Source organism: Gossypium hirsutum, chromosome A11 (genome assembly GCF_007990345.1).
Source record: "Gossypium hirsutum isolate 1008001.06 chromosome A11, Gossypium_hirsutum_v2.1, whole genome shotgun sequence".
Lineage (NCBI taxonomy): Eukaryota > Viridiplantae > Streptophyta > Magnoliopsida > Malvales > Malvaceae > Gossypium > Gossypium hirsutum.
The window spans coordinates 107428292-107453082 of record NC_053434.1 but is presented as its reverse complement, the minus strand read 5'-3'; the positions used below and the strand labels follow the sequence as shown (position 1 = coordinate 107453082).

General features: G+C 32.9%; 2 protein-coding genes and 2 non-coding genes across 12 annotated transcripts; all 4 read right to left on the bottom strand.

The window, feature by feature from the left end:
* Positions 1-63: 63 nt before the first annotated feature.
* LOC121210275 (small nucleolar RNA snoR114) lies at positions 64-148 on the bottom strand. Its single transcript, XR_005905395.1, has one exon. It is a non-coding gene; the product is annotated as a small nucleolar RNA snoR114 (small nucleolar RNA).
* Positions 149-156: 8 nt separating this feature from the next.
* Positions 157-227, bottom strand: TRNAG-GCC (transfer RNA glycine (anticodon GCC)). Its single transcript has one exon. It is a non-coding gene; the product is annotated as a tRNA-Gly (tRNA).
* Positions 228-6901: 6674 nt separating this feature from the next.
* Positions 6902-8024, bottom strand: LOC107956093 (uncharacterized). The gene is made up of 3 exons (XM_016891841.2): positions 7712-8024; positions 7516-7629; positions 6902-7380 (listed from the first exon to the last, which is right to left on the bottom strand). The coding sequence occupies exons 1-3, from the start codon at positions 8022-8024 to the stop codon at positions 6902-6904; spliced, it is 906 nt and encodes a 301-aa protein (XP_016747330.2).
* Positions 8025-19577: 11553 nt separating this feature from the next.
* On the bottom strand, positions 19578-21291 carry LOC107889421 (casein kinase I homolog 1). Of its 9 annotated transcripts, none has more exons than XR_005904996.1 (6): positions 21034-21264; positions 20710-20940; positions 20532-20583; positions 20233-20292; positions 20063-20126; positions 19578-19929 (listed from the first exon to the last, which is right to left on the bottom strand). XR_005904996.1 is itself a non-coding variant. In XM_041081646.1 (5 exons), exons 2-5 carry the CDS (start codon positions 20831-20833, stop codon positions 19893-19895), a joined length of 285 nt encoding a protein of 94 aa, XP_040937580.1. In that variant the 5' UTR covers positions 20834-20940; positions 21034-21264; the 3' UTR covers positions 19578-19892. The 9 variants fall into 9 exon arrangements, 2 of the variants coding, with proteins under 2 accessions (XP_040937580.1, XP_040937581.1); XR_005904997.1 differs by having other exon boundaries at positions 20710-20935; positions 21034-21263; XR_005904998.1 differs by lacking the exon at positions 20532-20583 and having other exon boundaries at positions 20627-20935; positions 21034-21291.
* Positions 21292-24791: the final 3500 nt, after the last annotated feature.

The following is a 24791-nucleotide window of genomic DNA, read 5'->3' as shown; positions in this document are numbered from 1 at the left end:
ACCAAGGTTAGCGATTGATACATATTAAATATGAAAACAACCCGTTTAAAACGGGAAAAAAAGAAGCTCAGGTTTGCGAATTCTAATCGTTGGATCAGATAAGAGTGATGGACCCTAACCAACACGAGCGCAACTCTCTTCATCGCTCCAACTGTTTGCACCAGCCGGGAATCGAACCCGGGTCTGTACCGTGGCAGGGTACTATTCTACCACTAGACCACTCGTGCTTGTTGAGCTTTTTCTTTCAGTTATTTTTAGTAGAAGATCAAATACTATTCATCTTTTCTACCATCTGAATTGATCCATTTAATTATTTTCTTGCCGATTGTTAGAAGGGAAGGGAAAAGGCTGTGTAAGATTTCACCTTAAATATTAATATATATTATTATTTATATATCGAATGGTCCATTCACTGTTACTTGTTGAGTCTTTTTTTTTTTTTTTGCATAATAATTTTTTTAGTCTTTTAATTTTATAAAATAATTTATTTTAGCTTTTTATTTATATTCTTATTTTTTAACTCTTAAACTTACAATTTTTTTATCAAATCACTTTTAAATGGATGAAATTTAACAAATATTAACTTTACTGATATAGACATATGGTTGGACTGCCACATATATGTCATATCAACAATTAATTAAATTTTTTTAAAAATAAAATATAAAAAATTATTTAAAAATTTTATAAAAAATAAAAAATATGATTTTTTAAAAATAATAAAAATTAATTGTTGGTATGACATTCATGTGTATGTCTACATTAGCAAAGTTAACGTTTGTTATCTTTTTTATATATTTCGGGGTGATTTAATAAAAAATTGTAAGTTCAAAGGTTAAAAAAGTGAAAAATTAAATGCAGGATTAAAATGATTTTTTTTTATAAAATTAAAAAGCTAAATAAATCCTTATTATTATGAATATCTTATTAAGTGGATGTCCATCATGATTAATATAAAGTTTTAATGTACTTTAAATTCTAATAGTTATTAGAATTAGATCTCTATTTCTATTATACTATTTATGCCTATAAATAGAGACTCTGATGAAGCATTATAATTATCCCTTTTGATCAATAAATTACATTCTCTATTGCTTTCATATTTTCTTTATTATTTATTCCCTCCGTCTCTCTTTATTTTATAATACATTATCAGAAAGATGATTCTCTATTTTTTTTCTTTTAAAATCTCTCGAAGTCGTCCCCTCAATCCAATTCCTCTTTCATTTGAAAATTTCACCTTTACAACTTCATCTTCAAGATGTTGAAAGATTCAATCCAATAATGGATCATGGTGGTGACGATTATGTTAAAGACCTTCAGGTATATTTTACTATATTTTATTTATTATATCATATTTATTATAATTGGAGACTAATCATGACAACATTAATAGATAGTTTATGATTTAAAATCCACGCATGTTTGCGATGATGATTATGAAATAAAGAATCTATTGAGATGTTTATAAGTCCGTCCTACTAGATTTGTTGCATTCCTCGAAAGGAATGTCAACATAAAAAAAACTAAATATATAATCATGAACCACTAAAAGTGGGAACATAGTAATAAATAAGAGAACAATTAGAGTTCTCAAGATAACTCATCAAAGGGTAAAGATAACGTATGTTATCAATGTGATATGAAAGATTATTGGCCACATATGTGGCATATGCCCAAATATTTTGTTTCTGTTAATATTTTTTGAGGAAGAATACAAGAATGTAGTAATAAATTCTATCATTATATATAGAAAGTATTTATCTAATTTTGTACTAAAACAAACAAATATTATTTTAATATTTGATAGTATAAAATTAGTTGTAATACCCCAAACACGGCCTAGACGTTATGGCCAAATTTGGCGATGTTACATGAGAGTGATTTGAAAATGCGTTAACCTTCAAATCGTTCAAATTATTAACTTTTACTTAGTTTAGGAAACCGTGTTCTAATTGATTTGATTTAAAACGTTTCTTTTATACGGAAGCTTTTGAAACCCAAATAATATTTTTTTTTTGAAAAACCGTTTCATTTACGAAAAACCTTAGTTTAATTTTAGGAAAACTGTATTTTGTTGCGTTGTAGTTTATAAATCCATAATTAATAGTTCAAAATCCCAAATTAAAACCAAACAATCCCAAAGTCCATCATATATAAAATATCAACAACAGTAAGCGATGTAACCACAAAAACTGAAAATAAGTAGTTTGGTAGTGGTGGTCACCGTTGAGCCCTCCGCTGCACCGATCCGTCAAGTCTGGGGATTACCTACATAGATTAAACAAAAAAAAGTGAGTTTTCGCAAACTCAGTGTGTAATCCCCACAGAGATCACACATACAGAATACACATCAGGTGTCATAAATAAACAGTCTGGGGCAGGAGCCCTTTCAGAATCAGTTAGGGCCTTAGCCCATCGAATACAGAATCAGATTCAACTTAGGGCCTTAGCCCATGTCAGATACAATATGCAGACAGAATATCAGAATCCTACCCACCAGCCTTTACACACCATCTCCGTCCAACCCTACACACCATGTGGAGATAAGACCGACCCACCCGTCCCTACACACTAAACTGTACCGAAATGTGACACATAATCAGGTAATTGCAGCTGAGCTACCAGATAACGGGCTTAAAAGCCTTTCAGAATACTTCCTCCATATAACATCATCTCCATCCCGATGCAATGCAACATACAAAAATGACATGTTAATACGAAATTTATCAGATCATACATTCAGTTCAGATATTGCAGTTCATGCTCGTTACAGAAATCAGGCAGTCAAAATACTCAATGAGGGGTCTAAGTAATGCTTATCGACCCTATGACAGGTCACAGTCGACTTGGGCGACCCGTGCAACTTTACAGAGTTTTCCAAAAAAATGGGCTCACAAACCCATGTGGTCTGCCTATGTGGGTCCGCACGTCCGTGTGGCCCACAGGGCTCAAATTGGTCTTGGCCGTATGGATTACACAACCTGGCCCAAAATTCCACATGTCCGTGTAGCCCACACGACCCAATAGGTCGAGTCCGTATCTCGCACACGGCTTTGCCTGCCATTACACGGCCATGTCATACGCTTGTGTCTTGTGCGCACAGCTTGGCTCATCGATCGCACGCCCGTGTATTACCACACGGCCTACAATACGGGCAACCACACACTCGTGCGGCGTTGACAGTTTCATTTTTTGGCTTTCATCGATTCTCGTTTTCTATGTCTTCGAGTACACACCTGGTATTGATTTGAATCTAAGACAACCCCGAGCACTCCAGAACCTATTATTGACCGATAAATATCAGATTAACACTTGATACACAGTAAAACAAGATTGAAACGAAAATCTTATAAACGCAAAAACCGCTTACCGATAACAACCGAACTCAGTCCCGATTCAGGTCGAAGAATGTGACTTCTAGCCTCTCAGCCACCTCTTAAACACGGACTAAACTCATTAAATAAAAATTCTACTGTCCCAGAACCAAAACGTTAATAACACACTTACCAAACGCGCAATAACGACGCAGGACAACCGAAGGCAATTTGGAACCTAACAAAAATAACGAACAAAGAATAGGGGAAATGGGGATGAGAATTTCGGTAGAGAGGGAGATGGAAATCTGAATTTTGCAAAAAAAAAAAAACAAATGGGATATTCTGATATCCCTCATAATCTTTTCCCCTTTAATTCTCTCCACCAAATCCCCACTACTCAGAATTCTATCGCCACTCAAACTTCTCCCCATAATCGTGCAAAAATAAAGCCAAAACCAAGAATTGAACTCAAGACCTCATGCAAACAAGCACTCCACCTAACCACCAGACCAGAAGGCCCATTCTGATATAATCTTATTAAAAATTAAACATAAGCCTATTGAGCAAGGTTAAGGCTTTATTCAGAAAAATACAAAAATTTACCCAAGCTAAGGCTTGAATTTGAAACCTCTCACACATACCAAGAACACTTAACCACTGAAGCAGATACACAGTTATGTGTCATAAATTCATAAAAACAAAAACATAAATTTTGGGGCGTTACAACTCTGCCCCCTAAAAGAAAATTTTGGCATCAAAATTTACCTGATCAGAACAGATGAGGATACTGCTAGTGCATTGTATCCTCAGGCTCCCACGTAGCCTCCTCAGTGCTATGATTCTGCCATAGCACCTTTACTAAAGGAATGAATTTCCTCCTCAAAACCTTAACATTGCGATCCAGAATCTGAACTGACTCTTCCTTAAAGGTCAGATCTGGTCGAACCTCAATCTCCTTTACAAGAGCAATATGTGTGGGATCAGAGCGGTAGCGCCTCAACATCGAGACGTGAAACACATCATGGATGCGGTCTAACTCCGGAGGTAGCTCTAACTGAAAAACGACTGGTCCCACTCGTTTCAGAATACGTTATGACCCAATAAACCTAAGGCTTAGCTTACCTTTGCGACCGAACCACAAAACCTTTTTCTATGGTGAGACTTTGAGAAAAACTAAATCCCCTACAGAAAACTCTATCTCTTGACGTTTCAGATCCACATAAGACTTATGCCTATCAGAAGCTGCTTTCAGCCGATCTCGAATCAAACGGACCTTGTCCTCAGTCTCAGAAACCATCTCTGGACCAAGAATACGTCACTCACCCAACTCAGTCTAGCATAAGGGAGTGCGACACTTACGACCATACAGTGCCTCGTAAGGTGCCATCTGTATACTAGACTGGTAGCTGTTATTGTAAGTGAAATCTACTAATAGCAAGTACTCCTCCCAACTACCTCGAAAGTCTATCACACAACTCTTCAATATGTCCTCCAATACTTGAATTACCATTTCTGACTGACCATCTGTTTAAGGATGAAAATCAGTACTAAAGTCTAACCTCGAACCCAGAGCATCATGAAGCTTCTTCCAAAATCGCGACGTGAAACGAGGATCCCTATCAGAGATAATCAAGATAGGTACCCCATGTAGCCTCACTATTTTAGAGATGTAGAGTTTAGCCAAATTCTGTATAGAGAAGTCTGTCCTAACTGGGATGAAGTGAGCAGATTTGGTCAATAATCCACGATGATCCAGATAGAATCCTTCTTAGTGGGTGTTAGAGGCAACCCACTAGCGAAGTCCATCATTATTCACTCCCATTTCAATAACTGTATCTTTACCGGTTGCAGCAAACCTAAGGGTAACTGATGCTCAGCCTTAACTTGTTGACAAGTCAAACAGTAAGTAACAAAGTCAATAACTTTACGCTTCAACCCTAGCCACCAGTACAACTCTCGCAGATCTCAGTAAATCTTGTTCTCGCCGGGATGCATAGCATAAAGGCTACTATGCGCTTCTCTCCGAATCGACTGTCTCAAGTCTCCATCATTCGGTAGACAAATCCGATCACGGAAACACAATACCGTATCCTTATTAATCTCAAAATCCGTAGTAACACTACTCTCAGCCTGACGGAAACAAAACTCTAAAGACTTATCCTCCATCTGTTTATCTCTGATCTGATCAATCCATGTCAGTCTAACCTGAAGTTTTTCCAACAGGCTTCCATCATCGAAGAGACTAAGTCGAGTGAATATTGCTCTCAGATCAGTCATAGCCCTACGGCTTAACGCATTAGCCACCATATTGGCCTTACCAAGATGGTACTCGATGGTGCAATCATAATCCTTAAGTAGTTCAACCCATCTACGCTTCCTAAGATTTAACTCCATCTAGGTGAGGGGATATTTGAGGCTCTTATGATCAGCGTAAATAGTACACTTCTCACCATACAGATAATGCCTCTAAATTTTCAAAACGAAGACTACTGCTGCCAACTCCAGATCATACGTCAGATAATTAGTCTCATGAGTCTTGATCTGGCGAGACACATAAGCAACTACCTTTCCATCTTGCATCAGAACACAACTCAGACACATATGCGACGCATCACTGTAAACACAAAGTCTTTACCAGGCTCAAGCTGTATCAGAACAGGAGCCTAAGTTAAATCTGTCTTAAGTTTATCAAAGTTCAAGTGCTGCACATCGGTCTAAATGAAAGGAACTCCCTTACGCAGAAGCTTAGTCAACGGAGCTGCGATCAAGAAGAACCCTTCTGCGAATCGTTGATAATATCCTGCCGGCCCTAGAAAGCGACGAATTTCAGATACATTCTTTGGCTGTTTCCAATCCAACACCGCCTCAATCTTACGAGGATCGACTCATATCCCCTCAGCAGAGACTACATGTCCTAGAAATGTTACTTCTAAAAGCTAGAATTCACACTTGCTGAACTTCGCATACAACTGTTTCTCACGAAGAATCTATAGAACCACTCTAAGATGCTCATCGTGCTGATCCTCTGTCTTAGAATATACCAAGAAGTCGTCGATGAACACCACCACAAACTGATCCAGATAGGGCTGAAATACTCGGTTCATCAAATCCATAAGTATAACTAGTGCATTAGTCAACCCAAAGGGCATAACTAGGGACTTTTAATGTCTATATTAAGTCCTAAATGTCATCATATGCACATCAGCCTCCTTTACTCTCAATTAATGATATCCCGAACTCAGATCAATCCTAGAAAAAACATAAGCCCCTCTAAACTGGTCGAATAATTCGTCTATCCTCGGAAGTGGGTAGTTATTCTTAATCGTTAGCTTTTTCAGCTGTCAATAATTGATGCACATCTTTATTGTTCCATCTTTCTTCTTTACAAATAGAACAGATACTCCCCACGGAGACACACTGGGACGAATGAACCCAAGGTCTAACAATTCCTGAATCTGAGCCTTAAGTTCCGTCAGCTCTTTCGGTGCCATTCGGTAAGGGGAGATAGACACCAGAGCTGTGCTAGGAAACAACTCAATCCTAAACTCCACCTTACCGCTCGGAGGTAACCCCGGTAACTCTTAAGGAAACACTTCTAGAAAATCCCTCACTGTTCTGATTTCTTTAACTGAAAAGTCCCTAGAATCCGAAATACTCACATAAGCTAGATAAGCTTCATATTCTTTCTGGACCAACTTTTCTGCCACCAACGCAGAAATCACATTAGTTAGAAAATCCCGAAATTCCCCAATCACAACTACCTCGACGTCCTCCTCGGTTCTCAGAACAACCCTCTTAGTCGTACAGTCTAGACTTACTCGGTGTTTAACCAACCAATCCATTCTTAAAATCAAATCGAACTCCCCAAACGAAAGCTCCATTAAATCAGCCAGAAATACTATCCCTTGAACCTCTAGCGGAATGCTTCTAAACAGTTTACTCACTCTAATAGACTGTCCCAGCGGACTCACAACAGTTACCTCGCTAGAAGTACTCTCAACCGGAATGCCCAAGATTTCAGACACAGTACTAGCTACATATGAATGGCTAGAGCCTATGTCTATCAGTGCCAAATAAGGTACATTAAAAATTAAGAACGTACCTGTAATGACGTTCAGAGCATCTCTGTCCTTACGGCGACGAGCAGCATAAACCAAAGCAGGCTACCTCGTCTCAGTCGGTCCAGCACCTCTACCTGGTGCTATCTGTCTTCGGCTCATGCTGTTACCATCCCTAGCCTGACCACATCCCCTAGGTGGCTGCTGAACTACCTTCGCGGCTGTGCAATTCCAGTAACTGGAGCTTGCATCTGATCAGTTTTTAATGGATAATCTCGAACACAGTGCTCAGTCAACTCGCATCTCAATCACGCACCAGTAGTCCTCCAACACTCGCCCGGATGGCGTCTACCACAATGCCCACACAACGCCACCCCAGTAGGTTCAACAGGGGCCCCAACTCTAACTGGCCCATCAGGTTTAACTTTTTTTGAGGCCTCATCACAGAACTCGAGGGCTCCAATTCCCTCTTATTCTTTTCTTTCTCTTGGTTTTGGCGCTCAGCACGCTTAGCCTCATCGGCGATCTTCGCCTTCTCAACTAGAACAGAGAAATCACGCTCCTTCTGCGGAGCTATCAGAACTCGCAAACTGTCCTTGAGACCATCCTCAAATCGGACACAGCACTCATACTCAGTCGCCACCATGCCTCGCGCATAACGGCTCAACCTCAAGAACTCAGCTTCATACTCGGCCACTGAACTGTCTCCCTAGGTGAGATTAAGGAACTCACGCCTCCTGGCATCAATGTAGTTGGCCCCCACATACTTACCCTGGAACGTAGTCTTAAAATAATCCCAGGTCAATCGGTCGGGCTGAGTGCCCTCATTAACCGTTAATCACTACTGGTATGCTTCGTCGCAAAGCAGAGAAACAGCCCTCTTAAGCTTTTACTCGGCAGTAAAATCCAGGTCATCCATAATTCTCTCCGTGGCTTCCATCCAATACTAGGCCACATTAGGGGCGACTCCAACGACACCCCTAAATAACTCAACCACATTGGACCGGAGTCATTTTGTAACCGACCCTCAGCCCCTAGATCTAGTGTTGGGCCCAACGACCCTCTCCAAAATTTGTAGCATTGCTTGGGACATGCATCATCCCCAGCTGCACGATCATGAGTCCGTGTGTAACACCCCTAACCTGTATCTATCGCCGGACTAGGGTTAAGAGGCATTATCGGACATATCAAAACATAGTTCAGAATTGACATTCTTTACACTTCATGCACACAATAATGTATTCTGCTTTATAAAATTTTTCTAAATTAAATTAATAAACCAACTTCTTATTCATAAAATCAAATTTGTATATTTAAAAGACGTAGCCAACCACACAACTCATGTTTTATCGAACATTCTCTTATATGAACTATGTTTCTATATTTAACCATTTCAATTCCATTTGCCTATATAAAAATTTCGAACCAAGCTATCAAATATCAAAACCAAATTGAACATATTTCATAATTAAAAAATTTGAACCATATGGCTATCATTTCCATAACATTTGATTACTCAAGTCATAATCAAACATATTTCATTTCATATACCGAGCATATATCAAAACATCCATTTGTATACATCTATTTCATAACAAATTAACGATCATGCCATTTTATAAACCTAAGTACAAATGCATACTAAGTTGTTTCAACCCATATCATTAGCTAAACAGAAAACATAACATCTAATAAACATTATACATGTACTTGTTAAATCAATTTAGCCATACCTCACGGCTTAAATATTCATTTGCACATAAAACATTAGATAACTTTATAACATAACCAACTATACTTTTAAATTTATCATATCATGCGCATAACACCCAAAAGCCAAAAGCCATTTCTAATTACAATTACTAATCATAGCATTTTAAACACCATTACCCTATATGCATTATACCAAATCAAATTTAACTATTTTTGAACACAAATGTTAAGTCATACTGTACCTGATTCGCAAGCTAAATAACATATTTAACCATGTTATATTCAACCACACACATGAACCACATACCAAAGCCGAATTTACTACCACATATATATCACATTTTCTAATCACTTATTGAACCAACAATTTGATTTTTATTTAAAACCAAACTACAAGAAAACATGTCATAGGCATATGTATTCATATTTCATATGTTTAACAATTCAAATAGATAACCATTCGATTATCAAATTTAACCTCAATAAGTAATAACATTTCCATCACTCAAATTTTAAACTAAACATACTATCTCATATCTTAACATTAAAACATTATGTCACTTATAGTTACTCAAATGACCATCAAACATAACCAAAATATAATCATCATTTTACTATATTACCAATCCAAATTATACCACTTCTCATGCTTCTAAAATGAGCTAACTAATAAGCTGAATAAACATCCTACTTACCATTTCTCAATGCCGAATCATATAATTATCATCACAACATATTTACCATGAAATATACCTTCCAATTTAAGTTTATAACATGACCGAATATATATATACACCAACATTAGCCTCATGATCAAGCCATTTTCGCATGGCTATATATATACACAAATTTCAAAACCAAATATATCAAAACTAGCGTATACATGCCATATAATCAAATCTCAAAGCATTTATTTACCGAAGCAAAAACTGGATAGTGTGATGAGGTCTCCTACGACTTCCAACCCTAGCAAGTCTCCGAAACTCTATAAACATAGGAAAAACACACAGAGTAAGCTTTAAAAGCTTAGTAAGCCATAAGTAAATAAATCAACTCAATGATATATATAATTCAATTTAACTAGGCCGAATTTAACAAATCTTAACCACATATACATTCATCATACTCATAAATTCATATGATTACATTAAGTAACCTCATTTACCTCATTTTTCAATGAACATATAAATCTCATACATACTTGATTCATCTAGCTCATTTGTTCATATTCACTTGCACAAAAGCACATCTTATTCTCATACATTACATCTATTTCACTTACTCATAATTTATTTACATACATTCATCATTCATTATCATGTATTTCACATATAATCATTAGATACGTACTCACCTTTCATTTCTGAATTTCATAAACAAAACATACGTACCTGAATCAGATATACTTTCACATAGTTATTCATTTCTTAGAATGCCCGTTGAACCGTTCGAAATCAATAAGGATACTCAGATAGCTCAAAGCTCGTACAATGCCAATGTCCCAGACGTGGTCTTACATGTAATCAAATATCGATGCCATTGTCCCAGACAGGGTCTTACACGAAATGATATACGATGCCAATGTCCTAGACATGGTCTTACACGTAAATCTCAAATCGATGCCAACGTCTTAGACGTGCTCTTACACGATAACACATATCAAAATCCTATGTCATGACATATGTATCCTAACTATTCCTATGGTTAGTACAGAGATTTCAGACATCGTAATTCGGTCGGTTCAAGCTCGTAACTAATTCTCTAATGTTTAATTTATTTCGGGATATACACATATATTTATTATAATTCAATTCGGCATATATAATACATATACAATCAAATTTAACAATATTTATTTACTTATGAACTTACCTCGTACTAACACGAACGGATCGAAACGACTATTCGACAATTTTTTACTTTCCCCGATCCAAATCCAATTTCCTCATTTCTTGATCTAATTCAATAAAAATTTAACTTATTTAATCTCATATTCAATCAAATTTATCCAAAAACACATAAATGAGCTAATATTTACCCCTAACATTTTATATTTTTCGCAATTTAATCCCTATTTCACAAAACACAAAAATATTCAAAATTTGATCACATCCATGCTTGGTCGAATTTCACTAAGGTCCCTAACAGCCCATTTCTTTCATTTATTTCACATTTTGACCCCTCAATTTACAAATTTCTCAATTTAGTTCTTAATACTCATTTTTATCAAAAATCATTTAATTAAACATGAAAATCTATTAACACGTATTTATTTTTCATCATCAAACACAAAAATCATCAAGCTTTCAACAATGGAAAAACAAAAAATCATCATCAAATTCAAAAATTCAAGCATGGGTTTACTAGTACTCAAAACAATGATCTCAAAAACATAAAAATTATCAAAAACAGAGCAAAAATGAACCTTGAATCAAGCTTAGACCATGGAAGAATGTTTGAAAGCTTTAAACCTTTTTTTTTATATCTCAACTTTCGGTCAAAATATGAGCATTTGCATGTATTTTTATTTTCTTTTTATGTTATGATTTATTATAATAACATTTTTAACTAATTACAAAACTAACCTTAATGATTTTAATGATAAAACTTATAATATAAGCCCATTATCGTCCATGCATATTTTCAATCGTCAAATTACAACATAAGGCCCCACATAATAAAAGTCGTAGCAATATAGCACTTTAATAAATAGAAGGCCACTTTTACATTTTACGCGATTAAGCCCTTTTTCACAAATCGACACTCAAACGATAAAATTTTCATACGAAAATTTCACACATATCAATTCACATACTTTAAGCATAGAGAATAATATTAAAATATTTTTTTGAATCTGATTTTTGGTCCCAAAACCACTGTTCCGATTTGGGTCTAAACCGGGCTGCTATACCTTGACCCGGTTTCTGTAACAGGCGACACCAACGTCTCGCTAGTATCTAGAGTCAAAATAGCATCAGATGCTAAGGACTCAGGTCGACCCCTCTAAGGCCCCTACCACGTCCTCTAGTGCCCCGTCCACGAGTACCACGTGTGCTCATCGTAAATTTTAGATTTTATCTGTATTAGCAGTTTTATGCATTAGTTACAGTTCCAATATTTATTAACAGATATTTTATGTAGTACAGTATCAGAATATTCAAAGTCGGTTATCGCGATTAGTAGTTTCACTATAATTTTTAGTTTACACTACCTAGAGTGTTTTCAATGTAATATACTACCTAAAATAGTTTCAGTATATTCTACTCATATTTTCAGACAATTTTAACCAGAGGTGTAGAAAACTTACAGGATCGGCGCCGGAGACTCAGTGTACCACATACTTATTCCAAAAATATTTCAGATTATTTACAAATCATTTCTTTAAAATCAATCTTTAAAACCAAAATTCACAGCCGAGTTTTGCAATCTGGCTCTGATACTAATGAATGTAACACCCCAAACCCAGCATGGATGTTATGGCCGAATTTTGCGATGTCACATGAGAGAGATCTGAAAACGCGTTAACCTTCAAATCGTTTCAATTATTAACTTTTAGTTAGTTCAGGAAACCGTGTTCTAATTGACTTGATTTAAAACATTTCTTTTATGCGGAAGCTTTTGAAACCCAAATAATAATTCTTTTTTTGAAAAATCATTTCATTTACGAAAAACCTTAGTTTAATTTTAGGAAAACTGTATTTTGTTGCGTTGCAGTTTATAAATCAATAATCAACAGTTTAAAATCCCAAATTAAAACCAAACAATCCCAAAGTCCATCATACATAAAATATCAACAAAAGTAAGCAATGTAACCTCAAAAATCGTAAATAAGCAATTTTGTAGTGGTGGTCACCGTTGAGCCTTCCGCTGCACTGATCCGTCAAGTCTGAGAATTACCTACACAGATTAAACAGAAAAGGATGAGTTTTCGTAAACTCAGTGTGTAACCCCCATAGAGATCACACATACAAAATACACACAAGGTGTCATAAACAGTCTGGGGCCGGAGCCCTTTACAGAATCTGTTAGAGCCTTAGCCCATCGGATACAGAATCAGATACAACTCAGGGCCTTAGCCCATTTCAGATACAATATGCAAATAGAATATCAGAATCCTACCCACCAGCCTCTACACACAATCTTCGTCCAACCCTACACACCATGTGGGGATAAAATTGACCCACCCATCCCTACACACCAAACTGTACCGAAATGCGGCACATAATCAGATAATTGTAGCTGAGCTGCCAGATAACGGACTTAAAAGCCTTTCAGAATACTTCTTCCATATAACATCATCCCAACCCCGATGCAATGCAACATACAAAAATGACATGCTAATATGCAATTTATCAGATCATACATTCAGTTCAGATATCGCAGTTCATGCTCGATACAGAAATTAGACAGTTAGAATACTCAATGAGGGGTCTAAGTAATGCTTGCTTACCGACCCTATGACAGGTCACAGTCAACTTGGGCAAGCCGTGCAACCTTATAGAGTTTTCTAGAAAAATAGGCTCACACACTCATGTGGTCTACCCGTGTGGGCCCACACGCCCGTGTGATCTACACAGCCCAAATTGGCCTTACACACGACTTGGCCCAAAATTTCACACACCTGTGTGGCCCACACGACCCAATAATTCGAGCCCGTGTCTCGCACACGGCCTCGTCTACCATCATACGGTAGTGTCATGCGCCCGTTGCACCCATGTCTAGCGAGCATGACCTGGCTCGTCGATCACACATCTGTGTACTACCACACGGCCTACCACACGGGTGATCATACGCCCGTGTGGCATCAACAGTTTTATTTTTTGACTTTCGTCGATTCTCATTTTCTGTGTTTTCGGGTACACACCTGGTATCAATTTGAAGCTAAGACAACCCCGAGCACTCCAGAACCTATTATTGACTGATAAATACCAGGTTAACACTTGATACGCAGTAAAACCAGATTGAAACTGAAAATCCTATAAACGAAAAAACTGCTTACCGATAACAACCAAACTCAATCCCGATTCAGGTTGAAGAATGTGACTTCTAGCATCTCAGCCTCCTCCTAAACATGAACTAAACTCATTAAATAAAGATTCTACAGTCTCAGAACCAAAACATTAATAGCACTCTTACCAAACATGCGATAACGACGCAGGACAACCGAAAGAAATTTGGAAACCAACGAAAATAAATAACAAATAATAGAGGAAATGGGGATGAGAATTTTGGTAGAGAGGGATGAGAATCCGAATTTTGCAAAAAAAATAAACCAAATGGGATATTCTAATATCCCCCTAATCTTTTCCCCCTTTAAATCTCTCCACCAAATCCCCACTATTCAGAATTCTATCGTCACTCAAACTCCTCCCCATAATCGTGCAAAAATAAAGCCAAAGCCAGGAATCAAACTCAAGACCTCATGCAAACAAACACTCCATCTTATCAAAAATTAAACATAAGCCTATTGAGCAAGGTTAAGGCTTTATTTAGAATAATACCAAAATTTTCCCAAGCTAAGGCTTAAACTTGGGACCTCTCACACACACCCTAAACATTTAGCAACTGAAGCAGATACACAGTTGTGTGTCATAAATTCACAAAAACAAAAACATAAATTTTGGGGTGTAACATTAGTCAAAAGCTCTAGAAGAGCTAATATATTAATATCTTGTGATGGTTAATCTATTGGTTTTAAAAGATATTTATAATGGATCTCATATTAAGATTGTGAATGAGGAAAATATTATATTTCATATGAATAAATAAAGAGATTGAGTTGCTAATTTATAATCTTTGTGATATTCTTTTGTCATCATCCCTATTAAAGGGTTGAAAGTAAAATATTTGACTGCAAAAGATCTACTCATGAGCAATAGAATTTGATAATTCTATCTAAAACTTATTATGGTTTGATGCACCTAAAGTTGCAAGTTTTTTTTTAAACACTGTGAGTATAACTCTACAATATTCAGAATAAGTTCTCAATTAAAATTACCTGGTAAAGTATTGCTGATGAGAACTTGCAAGAGAGAAAACTTATGTGTGAAAAGTCATTGGTTATGTACCTGTTGTACACCTGGAAAATAAGTTCCACTCTCAAGGTTTGCTATTAATAGATTTTTGGGCATATTTCTTGAAGCGAATACTGCATATAATTATTTGGAAATTATATTTATTGACTTAGTGGCATTATAGACTTTACATTAATTTAGACATTTCCAGTAGTAAATGTCACAATAGTACTTATATGTGGATACAAATTAGAAGGAATAATAATAAAATTATCAATCTGTTACAATTTAGCACAATTGAAACACGTTGAAGTAAACCAAAAGTTTACTAATACAAATGTGTTTACTACTTGGCGTGACTAGTTAGACCATCCTAAATCGTATATGATGCGAAAATTAATTGAGAATTCATATAGACATCCATTAAAGAACCAGAAGATTCTTTAATTTAAAGAATCTTCATTTGTTGCTTGTTCTCAATAAAATTTGGTTCTTAGAAACTCACTAACTAAAGTTGAGATTTAATGTCTTGCATTTCTGAAATGAATATGGGCCCATTCATCCATCATGTCGATAGTTTTATATGATTTTGGTAGATGCATCTACAAAATAATCACGTATATATTATCAACTTGCAACCAGTCGTTTGCAAGATTACTTGTTTAAATAATTAATTTCAGATAATGCAATAAAGATAATTCATCTTGCTAACACTGATGAGTTTATATCTCAATCTTTTATTGATTGAGTTTGAAAAACTTCTGTAAAAGTTTGCGCATAATGGTTTAGAGAAATTATTGATTAAACACCTCTAATTAATGCCTAAACCATTACTTATGAGAACTAAACTTTTTATTTTAACATGAGATATGTTGATTTATGTGTTGTACGCATCAAGCCAATAAGATATAAATACTCTCCATTACAATTGGTTTTTGATCAAGAGCTAAATATTTCTCATCTTTCAAATTTTATGTGCATGTATGTATTAATTGCTCCACCATAACGCACAAAGATAAGTGAATTCTTAAAGAAAGTTGGGAATATATATTATTAGATGTTTTGAATGTATTTGAGATTCAATTATGACGTGGTTTGTGATTACAATTTTGATTTGATAGTTTTACATACATTAGGGGGAGAGAAATAATATCTTGTAATGAGTTAGAGGAGAGTAATTTGAACCAGAAGTTCAACAATGATAACTCATTACAAGTTAACTATCAGATGTATTTACAAAATTTATGAGAATAACCAAGTTAATATTTTAATTTGAATCAAAGTCCCAGTAGGACAATAAATTAGAATAAATAATAGATTGATCGGTTCCAAAGATGAAAATTCTTCTAAATGGTCATATAGTGGAGGCGGGTGCTCTAGAAGAGACTTAAGACATAATTAATAAGTACAACTCCAGAATAGATTCAATTACTTGAAACTGAATTTTAAAATAATGAAAATAAGATATCTTGACAAGTTATGTCAATTTGAGAAAATGTGGAACTAAATAATAAAAATGGTCGATAATGATTTTGCATGTAATATTATTATTGAAATAGTGAAATAAAATGAGGATATTGAATAAATCTATTGAGAAATATAGATATGGAATAAATTGATCAAAATAGAAAGATGCAACTCAAATACAATTAAATTTGTGAAATTTTTGGACCAGTAGTCCAAATATCTAAAAGCATAAAGCCAGTGAGGGTGCAATTGAAGTAGTTTTGCAAAAGCAGAATAAAAAAATGAAGTTTTCCGCTAAGTCCTGGCATTGATTATGAAAAGATATAATATACTTTTGTGATGAATGTAATAACCTTTAAATATATTATTAAATTGACAATTCATAAAAGATTTAACTTGTGTCTAATGGTTATTGTTATAACCTTTTATAAATCATTATATAGTAAAGTTTATATTAAAATTCTTAAAGGATTTAGGATGCTAGAAGCATATTGAAATTCTCGAGAAATTGTTCATTTATATAAATTGAAATAATTTGAACATATGTGGTAAATTTGACTTAGTGAATAGTAATTAAAGGAGGATTATAAAATGATCTAAAATACCTATTTGTGTTTTTATAAAAAATAATGATTAAAGTTTGTTATGATTATTGTTGAATCTTCTGAAGAGATCAAAATATATTTTTCCAAATTTCCTTCACTCATGACTTTTAAAACAATGGTAATATAAATGCTTATAAAATACATTCAAATAGTCATTTGAAAAACTAGTATTCAAATTGAATACATAGAATGTGAGAAAACATGTGATGTTTATATGCGTTGCAATTTTTTTCCCTTAATCGAGGTTTTGTCCCATTGGGTTTTCTTGGTAAAGTTTTTAGTGAGGCAACATATTATGCATATTATAGATTGTGTACTCTTTTTCCTTAATTAGGTTTTTATCCCACATGATTTTTTCTAATAAGGTTTTAACGGGACACATTATCTATCAATGGCCATCTAAGGGGGAGTGTTATGAATATCTTATTAAGTGGATGCCCGTCATGATTAAGATAAAGTTTTAATGTACTTTAAATTTTAATAGTTATTAGAATTAGATATCTATTTCTATTATACTTTTTATGCCTATAAATAGACACTCTGATGAAGCATTATAATTTCCCCTTTTGATTAATAAATTACATTCTCTATTGCTTTCATATTTTCTTTATTCTTTATTTTCTCCATCTCTTTTTATTTTATAACAAATATATATATTTTTATATATCAAGTAAAATCAAATAATTTAATTTATTTTTTAAAATTACAATTACAAATAATTACAATCATAACTATTAAGTATTTATTGTATTAGCTGCTCAGACTTGAACTTAGAAGCTCAAGTTTCTAAAATTCCTTCTGAAATTAATTTAAATTTTTTAAATATGGATGTAAACATTAGCATTACCAAAAATAAAAAATAAAATAAAAATCAATGAATAAAATAAAATAATGTAAAGATAAAGTCGGAGAAAGTAGAGATCGAGTGATTGGAAGATTTGGAAAAGGAAATCAGCATGTTTGATTCATCATAATCGAATAATTATTCGATAATTAATAGGTATTATATAATATAGTTTATTAAATCAAAATAATATTGACAGCAAAATAATTTATCAATTGGTATTTACATTATATTTTTTTATATTGGTACTTTTTTTTTTCAAATTGGTATTTGAAAGTTAGTTAAACTGTTAAATCTATTTTATATATATAAAAAAGAAAAACTTAACCTACAACTTGGTAACTAATCTATGCCTTCTTCTTTTTTTCTTCTCATTTTGGTACTTCATTATTTTTTTTCTTAAGTAGTACCTAAACTATTTTTTTTCTCAAGTTAGTACCTCTGTTAATTCAACCGTTAGTCAATTAAAGATTTCAGAACTAGACCAATGATTGAACAAATTAGACTGCAAGTTTTCAATTTAATTAGTTTATTTAGTTCGATCAAATAAATTATTAAAAAAATTTAAAAATTTAAAAAATAAAAAATATTTAAAATATATAAGATGAATTCACCTGACTTGTATTGATTTGTATCGATTTGCAAGTCAATCGGTTCAACTCTTAATCAATTCCCAACCGAACTAGTCTGATTAACCAATCTGATCTAATTCTAAAAACATTGGTTTTAATCAATGAAAGAACTTTTTTTATCCCGTCAAGTTGAGTAAACATGCAGTGAAGTTTGAAAATAGAATTAATTGCCAACATCTTTATCTTGGGAGGATGAATTTCAAGTATACCTAACATTGCTATATATTATAAAGGAAGAATTAAGAAAAAAAAGGGAAAAAATAAAGAGAGAGAAAATTAAGATAAAATAAAATAAAATAAAATAAAATAAAATAAAATAAAATAATTATTTTTAAAAGTTTATATGACATGAGAGTCTATTATTAGCTGGAATTTTTTAACTGATATTACATTTTGGTGTAAAATGAGTAGGGACAATAGTTTAGGTATCACTTGTGACAAAAAAATTTAGGCACCAACTTGAAAAAAAATGATATAGATTAGGTACTAATTTATGGGTTAAACCTTTTTTTTAAAAAAAATAGATTTAATAGTTTGACTAATGGAGTTACCAATTTGAGAAAGAAAAAATTGAAATACCACTTTTGAAAAAAAAATTTAGATACTAAAATATAAAAAAATTATACAATTTAAATATCAATTTATGATTTAAGATTAAAACAGATAATGCTACAAATGATTAGCATGATAGATTGTTAGTGAAAAACAAAAAGTATGATTTTGTGCCCATTACGGTTATAATGATTAGGAATAGGAAATTTTCATTTTCTTCACAATCACACCTAAAATGACACGTTCGAACATGTAAAGTTCACCATTATACTTCATTTCAAAGAGGCCGAAAAACATAAACTGCAGACTGGGAACACCACTGATAGCAATTGAACAATCCTCTCACTGTGAGTACTCTTCGAAAAATAACTGTTAGCTATAAAATGTGTTCTATTTTTATGAATGGGACAAATCCCCGAGCACATGATTAAGGTTTATGATGACGAATCATCAAAAGAAGTAGAAAAATGAAATCTTTTCAAGAAAAAAGCTAAAAAAATGAAATCTCGTATTTTCACTTACAAACAAGTCTCGGAAAAGCCTCTTCAAACCGCAAAGATCGACAGTAGTTAAAATACAAGACAAATTCAGATGGATATCACTTACAGAGCACCTATTAAACAACGAAGCATGAGCGATATCATAAAAATTAAATTTCTCAATCGATGGACGGGGCAAGTAAACATATTATTTCCTGCCAGCTTTTAGCCCGTGCCAGGGAAGGCTGAAGCAAAGAAATTGTGCAAACTGAATCAAATTCAAAATCAATGCGAAGGGAAACTAAGAAAAAAGATTCAGCAACAAGAAACAATATAAAACCATGAATGAAATGAGCATGGGGTGATCATATACAGAACCTTCCTCTCAGGAAATACAGAAGCACATAACCAAGGGATTCCAAATCATCTCTACCGTTTTGCTCTGCCGTTAAAATAGAAGAATGTATTAAGAAAAAGTAACAAGTAAAATTTCATCTGTGATATATGATTTTCTGCTACTAGTTGAGTCGCAAAATAACACAACTTACCAATTCCAAGGTGTGTGTCAACACTTGCATAACGAGCAGTGACTGAGGTTTTTGTTTTCTCTGCAGCAAAAGAATCCGATCAGTCGTTTCGCAAACAAACATATTTGGATACCAGCTTCAATGTGAATTGAAATGCACTCTCATTTGGTTAACAAGGGGAAATTGCTGAAGAGGTTTAGGGGGTAAAGAAGAAACTGAGTGAGCTTTTTGTAAAGGGTATTATATAGATGGAAACATAAATGGGGGACTCAAGTGTTTCTCCTTGTTTTGCTGGCAAACTTTAAAGTCTTCTGCACTACCTTATGGGTTTTGTCATGAACGCTTGTAAGGCTCTACAAAAGATGTGGAAACCTGTGGGAAGGGTAAACAGTGAAACCCAGTTTTTAGTTCTTACCATAATCCACTGAAAGCCTTTCAAGAAGCAATAATCCAAGAACGAAACACCAAAATGGTTAATTTAGAAGAAAAAGACCCAACTTTTCGAACACTTATTGGTTACTTGTGAAGTGGCCTCTGGCAAAGTTATTTGCAGCATCTTCTTTGGCACTAATAAAGTGTTCAGGTTGGAATAATTGACGATAAGACCCGCTTCTAACTTCATCAACTACGGTCGGTTCAAGATCCAAAAATTTAGAACGAAGGGGATGTTTCCCGGCGCCGGTTTCACTGAAAAAGGTGTTGAAAGCATGGTCTCCACCTCCGACTGTTCTGTCACCCAAAAATAAAGAAAGAAGATTACATACCCAGCGAAGAAAAAGAAGAAAATATTGAGTTTATATGGTAAAAAGAGCACAAAAAGACCTGAATATCATGTTCAAGACAGTAGAGCTCCCAACAAGCGTTACCAGCTTGACCAATGTGAACTGAAATGCAGTCTCATTTTGGTTAACAAAGGGAAATTGCTGAAGAGGTTTAGGGGGTAAAGAAGAAACTGGGTGGGGCTTAGAAACTGCTATAAATCAAGAAGAAAAGAACAAGGGGGAGTTCTTTTTCTAAGAAATTGGGTGGGAAACGACTAGATATGCGGGTTTAAAAATTTAAAAGTTTTCAATTTTGAATAGGGATGGTATGATGGCCTAGTGGATTAAGATGGTATGATTTTTCATTTCCTCAAAAAAAATTAATAGCTTATGTAATTTAATTAAAATTAAATTAAATTAGAGAAGATATTAAATATGGGTTGTATAATAAAATTTTTACATTTTTAAAGTTAATATTAGCTTAAGTTCATGGGTTGAGCTATTCGACCAGGCCCGAATGTCTGAAATTTAGGAGAATATAGATAAAAATATTTGGCCTAAAATATGGGCTTGGGTAAAAAAAATTAGGGCCATTTAAAATATGGGTCAAGTTCGAGCTTGACGTTCAAGGCTCGAACTCGACCCGACCTATTTTTAAGTTTATAATATTTTATATTATATAATTTAGAACACGTTAAAAATAAACATATACTAAATATATAATAATATTATAATGTAAACATTAAAAAAATGTTATATAAAAAAATTCAATAAATAAAAAATATCTAAAATATTAAAATAATATAATATAAATATTTTTTAAAAATTAAAAATAATATGGGTGGGCCTAAAATGAGCTTGATTTAATTTTTTACAAATATAGGCAAGTTTAGACAAAATTTTAAGCTTATATTCTGGGTCAAGCTTGGACAAGCATAAAGTATATTAATATTATACTTAAACCCGACTGAACCTAACTCGACCCAGCCCATGAGTACCTCTAATTGTAACATTATATTATTGAGGATTAAAATTTATATATTTTAAAATTATCCTAATATAAATTATTCTCTTAAATAAATTTTTTTTATTTAATTAATAATAAAAAATAAGCTTTTTGATTAAAATAATATAAAAAATTATTTACTAAAATACTACACCAACCTTTTTATTGATTAGAATTATATTTTTTAACCTAAATTTGGTTTTTTAATGTGCCAACACCAAATTTCCATTTAGGAATTTGTAAATTTTTTATTTAACTAAATTATTTTTAAAATAGTTAAAAAGAGAAAGTGGGGCATTTTACTCTTTTTTTCATTATTTTATCTCACCCTTAAAATTTTAAAATTGTCATTGTTTTAAATTTTAGTAAATTAAAAAGATATAATCACTTATTTGGTTTTTAAACTTTATAAAAAAATCATTTTAGCATTCAATTTAATTTTTCATCTTTTTTAGCACTTTAAACTTGTTGTTTGTCAAATTACTCCAAAATAAATGAAAAATTAATGTTTGTTAATTTTGCTGAAATGGCATCCACATATATGCCATGTCAGCAATTAATTTTAAAAAATAAAAAATATTTTTATAATTTTTTAATGAAAAATAAATGAAAAGTTAATGTTTGTTAATTTTGCTAAAATGACATTAATTGTTGACATGGCATCCACACATTTTCCACTTCAACAAAGTTCAAAAACAATAATTTTTCCATTCATTTTTTGAGTAATTTTACAAATAATACAAAATAAAATACTAAAAGAGGTGAAATTTTAAATTAAGGTTTAAAATAATTTTTTTTATAAAACTGGAGAGACAAATAAATCATTATGTCAAAAAAAAGTTAATATCAAAATCAAATACATAAAGATTATCATGGTTTTCTTTAAATTTTGGTAAATTAAAAAATTTAAAACAAGGTAAAACATATTTTACACACATTAATATTTACCAAATTTTTTTATTAATTGTATCATTAATATTTTATTAAAATTTTTATTTACCAAATAAAAAATATTAGATAATTTTCAAATATTTGATTTCAATGCTCACTATTTTTTTTATTAATAGGTAATCTGATAATTACCTAAAATTACTTGTAAAACTAAGATTACATATATAATCAAGACTAAAAAAAGGTGCTATGAGATCTGACAAAAACTTCTAAAATTGAAAACTCTTAAACAATGGAAAAACAAACAAAAAAAATAAAACTTAAAATAACACAGGTCCAAATCGACTCATCAAATTATTTATTATTCTAAAATACTCTCAAAATAGAAACATATTAAGAAGCTGGTGAAGAGCCACCCACTTTCCAAGAAAATTTATTGGTGGCCGGTAGAGTTTTAACGAACGATAGGCATGCCATTTGTCCATCACAATTTGTGAAACTATAAAGATATCCATAAAATAAATCTACAAACTGAAAATGAAAAAGACATATGGAGTGAATGAGAAGAAAAAAAGAAAGAAAGGGATGGTGGAAAGGAGAAAAAGGCGTGCAATAACCAGCTCAAAGGCTGACACAATTGCTGGGCAAATACGACATGGAGAAAGAAAAAATTAGGGATTTTAAACCATTTGGAGTTTTTAAATGTTTATCTTTGACGACTTTTAGTAGCTTATTACTGAAGACATGTCATGTAATAATCAAGTCGAATAAAGATTGTATCAATACATTCAATGTGATTAAAATTCTCATAAATGAGAGATTTGATCTTCAAAGAATTTGATGTCGAGAAGATTTATACAAAGAATTAGATATTCACATCGACTGTATCTTAACATGCCATTATGTTTATATATAGGAAGACTTGTTTATATTTAATGATGGGGAACTGAATTTTGGTGCATATTTGTGAGTAAATTGTTTTGTTTATCGATTTATAATTAAGCTTTCAAGAAGAGAAATTCAAGAGGAAAATGATCTTGATCTGCAAAAATCTTCATCTTTTATTAATAAATTTCTTAAATTAAAAAAATCAACGATTCTCATTTCTGTTATGAATATCTTATTAAGTGGATGTCCATCATGATCAAGATAAAGTTTTGGTATACTTTAAATTCTAATAGTTATTAGAATTAGATCTTTACTTCTTTTATACTTCTTATGCCTATAAATAGAGACTCTAATGAAGCACTGTAACCATCCCTTTTGATCAATAAAGTACATTCTCTATTGTTTTCATATTTTCTTTATTCTTTATTCTCCCTATCTCTTTTTATTTTATAACATGTTCAGCACGATCTTATTCAAAGTGATAGTTCCTTTTATCAACGATCAAATTTATCCTTCATGATTTTCAATATCTTTGATGACAAGATGCAAAGTTTTTGCAGGAAGTTTATTTTATTTAATTTTCACATCTGACTATTATTTTTCATTCTTCTTTCATTATACGTTATCATTATTTTGATTAACTTATTTTACTTTTTGTTCTTAAGGATGGTGAAAGATTTGATACTGTTACCTATATGAAATCGAGAAGAGGTTTATAATCACTACTTCTCATCCATGGTAACGATGTTGAAAGATTCAATCTCATAATAGATCATGGTGATGACAATGATGTTAAAGATCTTCAGATATATTTTACTATGTTTTATTTATTATATTATGTTTATTATAGTTGGAAAATAATCATGAATAGATCGATTTTGATTTGAAATTTTACGCATGTTTACGATGGTAATTATGAAATAAAGAATCTATTGGGATATTTATAAGTTCGTCCTACTATATTTGTTGCATTCCTTGAAGTGAATGTAAACATAAAGAAAATAAAAGATATACTCATGGACTACTAAAAGTGG